The sequence below is a fragment of the Vigna angularis genome, chromosome 3 (assembly GCF_016808095.1).
Source record: "Vigna angularis cultivar LongXiaoDou No.4 chromosome 3, ASM1680809v1, whole genome shotgun sequence".
Classification (NCBI taxonomy): Eukaryota; Viridiplantae; Streptophyta; class Magnoliopsida; order Fabales; family Fabaceae; genus Vigna; species Vigna angularis.
The window spans coordinates 10,399,603-10,409,183 of record NC_068972.1 but is presented as its reverse complement, the minus strand read 5'-3'; the positions used below and the strand labels follow the sequence as shown (position 1 = coordinate 10,409,183).

The window sequence follows — 9,581 nt, the reverse complement described above, 5'->3', positions numbered from 1 at the left end:
TTAACAGACTAATATTATGTGATAACTTGGGGACAATTGTTTTACCATTACAAGTGTACAACTCATTATAGTTCGACAATAACACATATTCGAATTTTGAGTCTAGACGTCTTACCTGTTTAGGTGTTATAGTTTGAAATGAAATATAACATGTTATTATGTGAATGTTATATGTTATTTTTTTATATTAACTTACTCATACTGTATTGGTTGTTGTATTATTTGAACGATCACACGATATGTTTGGGTAAAATAAAATCATCTTAGCACGAAAAGTATTAATATTGAATGTTTAGTGTATTTAGTGATATGTATTTAGTTTATATTTTGAAAAATCGTTTATAAATAAGTAAATAGTTTTAATCAATGTATATTAATTTTAATTATAATTATTTTAAATAACTATATGGAATTGTTCTAATATGATTAAAAATGTAGTGTTCTTGATTGTTTATACTATTTTATAAGATATTATATGATTATATTATCACTTAATAATTAATAATTATAATGATAAATTGATTTTTAAATTGAAAAGAATGATTTCTAATTGACTGAAGTAATTGTATCACAACTTACATTTTTTAAAAATTACAGTGATAACATATAATTGGTTTCTTTAATCAAGGTCCGAGTTTCTATTTCCAACAGGTTAAAAAATTTGTGAAAATTAAAGTTTGCAAGTTATAAAATATCCACATTTATTTTTCCGTTTTTACTCACGATATATATTAGCTTTTAATCATACTGTAAGTAACGTAGTTTTTATTAAAAAAGTAAATATAATGTAAAAAATATTATAAGTATATTACTTTTTATCCATGAACCTTACTCGTTTGGAAACAAACAAGTGATATAAATCGACAATGGTGACAACTTTCTTGGGAATGATGTTGCAATTTTATCCTATATAACCTAACAAAATCTATTATACATGATTTTTTCTAGAAATATTTTTCAGTTTTTAGTTTAAACCGGTAAAATAAAGCTAAAAGTTATATAGATAGCAAGCAATAATGAACTAAGAAAAAGATATTACATTATTATTTATTTAAATGATTTAATTTTGTTTTTCCGATTTGTGACTATACCGGAAAACCAATATATTTTTAAAATTAAATATCAAATTGACTATTTGCATAGAGAAAATTAAAATTTAAGATTAAATAATTTAAGTAAAAAGATGAAATAAAGAATGATTTAGCGAAAAATATATTTGAAATTGTTAAATATTTTTTACAATGTCAAATAACCTATTTTACTCTCTTGCCATAAATGCCAGCAAACTAAACTAAAATTACCAACCAAAAAATTATTCCATAAAATATAGCCGTAAATAATAGAAATTAGGTGGTAGACGAGGCCAATTTCTTTCAAAACCCCAACACAAAACCCTCTAAGCCTGCGACGCCGTTTCCCCATCTCTCTCTGTTCTTCACTCCTCCGCCGTCTGCTCCATCGTCCAAAGAGACCGAAGCCGTGCCTCGAGATGGGGAAGACTGAAGAGAACGATGCTCTTACAAAGAACAAACCTCCCACTGAAAAGGTACTTCCGAACAGAGTTTAATGGAACCTAACTTAGTCTATGAATATTTCATATTGTCATTGTCGTTTCCCTATTATATTGCATTTTGTTCGTAAACGAATGCTGAAACGAAAGGAAGCCATCTTTGGATCTGATTTAATTTATTAATTACACTTTTGAGCTCACAATTCGGAAAGAGGAGTCGTCATAATGGTGTTTTAATATTTTAGTATAGTCTTATTTCTTTGTTAATCCAGGAGCATGCTAAATGTCTGGTATTTATGCTTTGTATTCAGAGTTTTTTTTTATTATTATTTTTTTTATATTGATTTGATAATATTGCTTTGCAGGATATTTTGGCCGAGCTTGAGTTGAAAATGAAGAAGTATCTGAGAGGAGAAAGTGCTAATTTGGAGGTACAAGTCATTGAGATTGCTGGAATTGAGACACTGGTGCTTGATAATGGAATCTTTTAGACTTAATTTGTAAACTATATTTTGCAGGTTTTGAAGGATAAAAAGCTGAAGGGTCAACTAGCTGTTAAAGAGCAGTTATATGGAAAATCCGCACAAGCTGCTGCCAAGGCCGAGAAGGTATTACATTGAATTTATCTTTTATATATTTTGTTTTTACATATCATATGCAATTGGATTGTTCTCTCAAGGTTGTTCATGGGTGTGGACGAAAGCTCTGTGCAAAATATCGACTTGTCATGTTTGGTTTATCGTGAGATGACATGATTTAATGCATAATCATGTTTCAGTGTTTTGCTTCATGGTGGATCATTGTTGAGCCTAGCCAAGTTACTAGTTTCTGGCCTAGGTTTTACTTTACTAATGAACTAGTTGAAGCTTATGCTCTAAATTGGTATGAAGAGAAGTTAATTAAACCCGAATTGCATGGAAATTTGAAATATGACATTTATGCAATTAGTTAATTAGGCTGTTAGGTTACAGTCAACATTGATGTTTTTGTGGTTAAATATCCTTCCTATTAAGTAAAATTTCAACTATGTAGTGGCTTATGCCTAGTGAAGGAGGTTATCTAGAGGCTGAAGGCTTGGAAAAGACATGGAGGATCAAACAGGAGACAATAGCTCATGAAGTAGATATCTCAAGCTCACGGAAGCAGTATGATATTATTTTACCAGGTACTATTAATGATTTTTTTCATTTTAACCTTTTCAATATGTCAGTATTAATTTCTTCTCTGGTGACCTACTTGTATCATTATATACTGTAAATAAAAAATGCTCGATGTACTTGTTAGAAAAAATGTAGTAGTGAGGATATGGTAAAATTTAATTAGTCTGTTTCCTTATTTTTTATCGTCATTACCAATTGGATATGTGGTTTTTTCTTGATCTGTTATTGATCCAATGATATCTTCACTATTTTCTCGTCAAGAAAGTGAGATCATATAATTTGATTATGTCATAAAGTTTGTGTGTGGAAGTAGCAGCACACTGGGTTTGAATTGGTCCCTGGGGCATAGTTGTAAAACTCGGACTGGAATTGTAATCAGTCTGGTCTGTGATGACTTCATTGATTCAGTGTTAAAATGGTAACCTGCTTCCGGTTTAGATGTTAACCCATTAATTCATCAAACTGTGCAGCAGCACATTACCCAACGTTGTCCATCAAGTCCAGGCGTATGTGAATTGAACCTGCTAAGAGGAAAATTCAAATTCAATTTAATAATTGCACTAGCCTAGATTTGATCTCAAGTGCACAAGTTTGGAGCTAATTCCCTGATCACAAAACCAAAGCATTTATTTGGACATGTGATAATGTGACTTATATATATATATATATATATATATATATATATATATATATATATATATATATATATATATATTATACAACTTTTATTTATAGACCAGTTCATATGGTTCAATTATTGATTCATTGGTTCAGTCAGTAACTCATCGACCTAGTACCTTGACCGTTTCAATGACCAACTGGTTTTTAAAACATTGCTATGGGTTGTTTGATTGTTCCTGCCTGTGAGAGGCTAGACTTATGGACTATGATTTATTTCATTGTTCTCTCAGAACCTTCTCCATTCATTAGCCATAAAGCCTATGTTTACCTTGAGGCAAGGAATATGTGTATACCACTACTGATTATTGCATGTAAATTATTTAATGGTGTATTTACATATATTTCATTAATATTAAGAATACATTGAGCATGACATGTGATGCTTGTATGTATGTTGTTCATTTTCTTTTCCTGTTGTATAATGGAAAACCCGATTTCTTTGGCTACCAAGCCAAACGGTTGTTGTGCTATAGGTCAGATTGACCTTTTACACTCAATTCAAGTACATACAAACTTGAAAGCAAATCTGTTTAGTTCAGTAACTTAATGAATAGTTGGGACTTGATGTGAGATGCAGGATGCATGAACCTTATTTTCTCTCCTGTTCTGACTAAACGAAAATCCTTGTTTTTGGTTTGCAAGGCCAAATCATTGTTCTGTGGGCGAGATAAACCCTCTACAATCAGTCCAAGTGCATAAAAAGGGGAAACTGATGTAACTTGCACATAATTACTTGTATATTGTTATAGGTAGCAGATGGTCTTGTTTGTAAGCCTTTTGCTCTTAAGTCCCGATTCTTATTACTGATAAACCCTTTAAGAGATTTTTGCTCCCTAACTGTCTTTCATATTAAATATTATAATTTAATGCAATGAGTTCAATTTCAGTAAAAATTATTGTAGCTGTGTGCTTCATAATTAAGTGACTAGTGAGAAAGTTGATGTTTATTTGATGTAGTTTTTTAGTTTAGTTATATCGTAAAAATAATATTCCTTTCTTTTTTACTTGCTCTTGACTCTGTTATCTTCTTGATTGGCCATTTATTGTATTTGTTTACAATCCATATTTGCAGAACTTGGTCCATACACACTGGATTTTACTTCAAGTGGCCGGTACATGGCTGTGGGTGGTCGAAAGGGCCATCTAGGAATAGTGGACATGATAAATTTGAGCCTAATTAGAGAGCTTCAGGTATGCCCAATCCTAGTTGAGCTTGCTATGCAGGGTTTTACTATTACTAACTAATAAATTTCATAATATGTTTTATGTTCAAGAACATTGTTTGAGTTCTTCTTTTCTAGTGGTATTGTTCATTGTGACATCTATACATGACATCATTTAGTGCTGATATTGACCACTGAAAATAACCAAAACAATGTTTGTTGAGGTTTTTGTAAATAGTTGATTGTTAATTGCCATAGCATTTTAAAACATATTTTTGGTGAAAAAGATTTTTTTTTTCTTTTCAGAAAACGATCCTAGGTTCATGCTAGCTGAAAACTGGTTACAAATACAATTGACCATATAAGGATTTTTTTAATCAGCTGACCATATAAGGATATTATTGAGTTTTCCAGAAAACTGTTTTTTATTGTTTCAGGTAAGGGAAACAGTGCGTGATGTGGTATTCTTGCACAATGAGCTCTTTTTCGCTGCTGCACAGAAAAAGTAATTTATCTTCCTTTATTTGGTATTCCATTGTTTAATCTAAGTAACAACTTGGTTCTAACACTAATTTGATTACTATTGAATTAATGACGTTGACATGTAATCATGCTAGTTACATGTTTATAAGTATTTTGGCATGTGACACTTTCATAGTTCGGACGTCAACACCATTAATTCAGAAGTAACAGAATAACTGCGTGCACCAGGTTAACATATTTATTAAATGTTGAATATCAAAAACATTAAAATGTTTTTTGGAGGTATCAATTTTAATGTTGGAGGCACTAAAAATTTATTCAACCCTTAATTTATGTTGTTACAACAAATGCATCTCTTAAATCTGAATGGTGAAATAAGTGTGGTTGGGGGAGGGGTATGGTTGGAAGTTCCCAAAATAAAAGAGTGACATGAATAAACTTTAATTAAAAAATTTGGGGCAGGGAACTTCAATTTATATGACGCACCCCACCTACACCTGCTATTCAATTTTGCGGACACTTATTAACTAATTATATGTGGCTTTGAAGAAAATAGCATTCATTACAACAATGCATAATTTTTAGAGGTTTTTCTTGCAATAAATTATAGCCAACGATGTGTTCTTTTAGGATTAATTTTATTTTTCCCCTTGGGAGGTGAAACGAATTTAAAAACTATGGTTACCTAATTCTTGTTTTTATGTTTCTTAATTCCATATGCTTCCTGCTTAGTACTTAAACATGAATGTCAGACTTCAGTTCTTTATATAATCTCTTAGATTTTTACTTTTATCTCTGGTTTTGTGGTAGTGTGATGAGCTAATCAATCCATGTAAATCTTGTGATATTCGTGTTGTTTTTCTGTAATGTGGAACCCAAAATAAGATATCCATGAATTCATGTATATGATGACTTGAATATTGAATTTGACAGGTATCCATACATCTATAATCGAGAAGGCACTGAACTTCACTGCCTTAAGGTTGGTATACTTCTTTTGCAATTACTTTTTTTATAAATTTTAGCTATTAGTTCCATTCTTTGGAGTGTTTCTGCATACGCTCATACGTGATGAACAAGTGTTTGTCTTTTGTATTTAAACTTTTCATTTTGGTATACTTGACATTTAAATATCACATTTAGTTGATATTTTTCTTTCCAATGTTATTCATCTGAAGATTCAATAAACTCTTTTACTACCCAGAAACCTGGTTACGTTATGACATGCAGATCCAATACCAGTACTGCTTCACATTGCTATTAATCCTAATTTGGACACTGTTAGGAGTTAGGAGAAAGGGGAGGGAAAATTAGTTAGGACCTATCATTCTGTAAATTGAGCACTTGCTCTTTGTAAAAGGAAGTATTTATTTTGAAGAGGAAACTGTTTGGGGAGAGACCTCTTTCCTTTTTGTTTTCTTTTGCAATCAATCAAGGAATACAATCTTTCTATGCTTCTCTGTTTCCTAATTCGAGTTAGCAGGCACCCGTTCATTTATTTGGTTAGGCTGGTTAAATTATGTTGAATTTAGGATTGAGATACCATTAGTGGAACTTAATGATGACATTTCTATCGAGAATGTAACAAGTAAGCACTCGTTATTTTGAGAAATCAGAACTATAAATCTGTGCAATCAGTCATATTTGAATAGAAGATTAATGGACATTTCTTTTTAAGTGATCATGTGACAAATAATTAACTTTTCATTTTGATAATCCAAGTATGATTGTATGACTTTATAGTTTTCATTCGTTACAATAAGAGTTCTCAATTGATGCACCCCCTTTATATACTAGGAGGGATTATAACTTACGCCACACTAGATCATCAACTTATACACTCTTATATATGTATGTATGCATAGGATTTTATTTTTTATTGATCCAATCCTTGAATTATAATTCTCTGTTACTTTGATTGTGTGCATTGATACTTGTCAAATATAAGAATATGAGACCATGGTACTTGTTATCATATTTTTTGAATTGTAGATTATGTCAATGTCAATTTTGATGTACACATTAGTGAGATATGTACATTGCGTGCATTGATATTTGTCAAATATAAGAATATAAGATCATGGTTCTTGTTATCATATTTTTTTGAATTGTAGATTATGTCAATGTCAATTTTGATGTACATTAGTGAGATATGGAATACTTTTGGTGTAATGTAAGATTTTGGACACATGGGATGCTTCCTTATAGGACAAACGGTTTCCTTTTTCTCCAGGAACATGGTCCGGTGTTGAGGCTTCAGTTTCTGAAAAACCATTTTCTCTTGGCTACACTCAATAAGTTTGGGCAGCTTCGCTATCAGGATGTTACAATGGGTTCAATGGTTGGTAATTTTCGAACTGGCTTAGGACGTACAGATGTGATGCAAGTAAACCCCTTCAATGGAGTTGTTTCTTTAGGTCACTCAGGTGGTACTGTCACCATGTGGAAGCCGACCAGCTCTGCTCCTCTTATCAAGATGCTATGTCATCAGGGGCCTGTTTCAGCGCTGGCATTTCACTCAAATGGCCACTTGATGGCCACTGCAGGAAAAGATAAAAAAGTCAAGCTTTGGGACTTAAGGAAATTTGAAGTTCTTCAAACCTTACCTGGTCATGCAAATACTCTGGATTTTAGTCAGAAGGGTTTACTTGCTTGCGGTAATGGCTCATTGATCCAGGTTCTGCGAGATGTTTCTGGTACACAAAATTATTCCAGGTACATGACTCATTCCATGGTGAAAGGTTACCAGGTAGGAAAATTAATATTTCGACCATATGAAGACGTTTTAGGTATAGGGCATTCCACGGGTTGGTCTAGTATTCTTATTCCAGGAGCTGGAGAACCCAACTTTGACTCATGGGTTGCAAACCCGTTCGAAACTTCCAAACAGAGAAGAGAAAAGGAAATACGGGCTCTACTTGATAAGCTTCCCCCCGAGACTATCATGTTGAATCCCAGCAAGATTGGAACGGTGAAACCAAAAAGAGAGAAGCCAACAAAACAAGAGAGGGAGGCTGAGGTGGAAGCTGCTGTTGAAGCTGCTAAGGGCATGAAACTGAAGAAGAAGACAAAAGGAAGAAACAAACCTGGTAAAAGGGTACAGAAAAAGCAAGAGGCACTTAGTAGAGTGAAGAGGCCCTACTTGGAGCAGAAAATTCAAGAAGAGGAAAACATGTCAAGAAAGAAGCAGAAAACTAGTGAGGGTGTTGAACTACCAAAATCTTTACAACGGTTTGCTCGTAAAAAAGCATCATCGTGATCTAACTTTCCAGTAGCCTTGTATTCTATATTACTGTTCTCCCTTTGATTATAAGCTTGTATTTGTTTGTTGCCCTTCATATTTGTAGCCCTTTATAGTATCGAAGTTGGTGTTTTTGTGTCCTTTAATTAAAGGGCATATCCAAATTTTGCCTCAGAGACCTCTTGATTAGAATTTTTTTAATACTAAAAAATCTTTACCTACACAAAAAAGTGCTCGGAAAACTTTCTTAACTATTATGCTGTGTTTGTATGCACAGATGGTATTATTTATGCATTTGTGAAGACGAGATTATGAGATATACTGTTTATTTTCATTGATTTGGAAGAACTGCACAGCGATGATTTGGGGATTATTGAAAATTCCAATATTTCATTTTGTGCATTGAGACGATTTGTAATTAAATCTTTACTTTACCCTTATACAATTATTATTTTTAATTGAAGTAATCAATTGTAGAGAGAAGAGAACTAAATAATTTGTCTTCCATGCATAGAAGTCTAAGATAATTTTTTTTTTTGAAATCTTAATTTAGTTAACCATTTAAATATTTATTTTTGTGCAATTTTTTCAAAAATGTCCGAGTTTAATTTTTTTCTCTCAGGTAATTCTTGTCGTATTATTTTAAATGTTTTTGAATTTGAAATTTTATTAGACAATGTAATAAATTTTATAAAATTAAGAGATTAAATAATACAAATGTTTATATTATATAATGGTGATTTATGTAGGTAAAGTTTATTTGTAATTATATTTTGTGTGGATGAAGTTTAAAAAAACATAATTTCACTTTACTTAATTTGTTCTTGTATTTTTTTGTTTTTTAATATTTAAAATTCATTTTATCAATAAATATAATTTTGTATTACTTTTAGTATTAAGAATATTTTGGTAATATTTAATTTCTACTGTATTAAATTTTATACTAATTTTTATATATTTTATTTTTAAATCTACGCTGTCTGGTTCACTTTCAAATGTACTAAAAATAATCATCAATTTATCTTTAAGTCCCTTTAAATTCGTTTACTTATTTTTTTTTTCTAAATCAATTATCTAAAATGAATACTATGATTTGATTGAATAAAAGTGGTCTGGACTGGATCTGTGTAATAGAGAAGGTGTCACTCGAGTGTGATAGTACAATAGCAGAGCAGCAATGATTCTTTTTTCGTTTTCATTTACCTCTTATTATTTAACTAAAAGCATAGTGTATTTTTTGTTACTCAACATGTTGCTGAATTCTACACCCAGAGGAACCTTGTGCCATCGTCTTACTCATGGTGGATTTTATTGTGTAGGTAACACATGCATTTTTATTCCAT

At 31.5% G+C, this 9,581-nt stretch overlaps 1 protein-coding gene across 1 annotated transcript; it reads left to right on the top strand.

Annotated features, from left to right (window-relative positions):
• The first annotated feature begins 1,344 nt into the window (after positions 1-1,344).
• LOC108321956 (probable U3 small nucleolar RNA-associated protein 7) lies at positions 1,345-8,402 on the top strand. Its single transcript, XM_017553879.2, has 8 exons — positions 1,345-1,546; positions 1,876-1,941; positions 2,029-2,118; positions 2,543-2,675; positions 4,424-4,542; positions 4,952-5,019; positions 5,931-5,979; positions 7,231-8,402. Exons 1-8 carry the CDS (start codon positions 1,490-1,492, stop codon positions 8,254-8,256), a joined length of 1,608 nt encoding a protein of 535 aa, XP_017409368.1. The 5' UTR covers positions 1,345-1,489; the 3' UTR covers positions 8,257-8,402.
• The last annotated feature ends 1,179 nt before the right edge of the window (positions 8,403-9,581 follow it).

Bases quoted from the DNA above. Each gene is read 5' to 3' on its own strand.
- LOC108321956 (XM_017553879.2), top strand. From the start codon at position 1,490: ATGGGGAAGACTGAAGAGAACGATGCTCTTACAAAGAACAAACCTCCC. The intron at 4,543-4,951 runs GTATGCCCAATC...TTATTGTTTCAG, and splicing joins GCCTAATTAGAGAGCTTCAG to GTAAGGGAAACAGTGCGTGA. The intron at 5,980-7,230 runs GTTGGTATACTT...CTTTTTCTCCAG, and splicing joins CTGAACTTCACTGCCTTAAG to GAACATGGTCCGGTGTTGAG.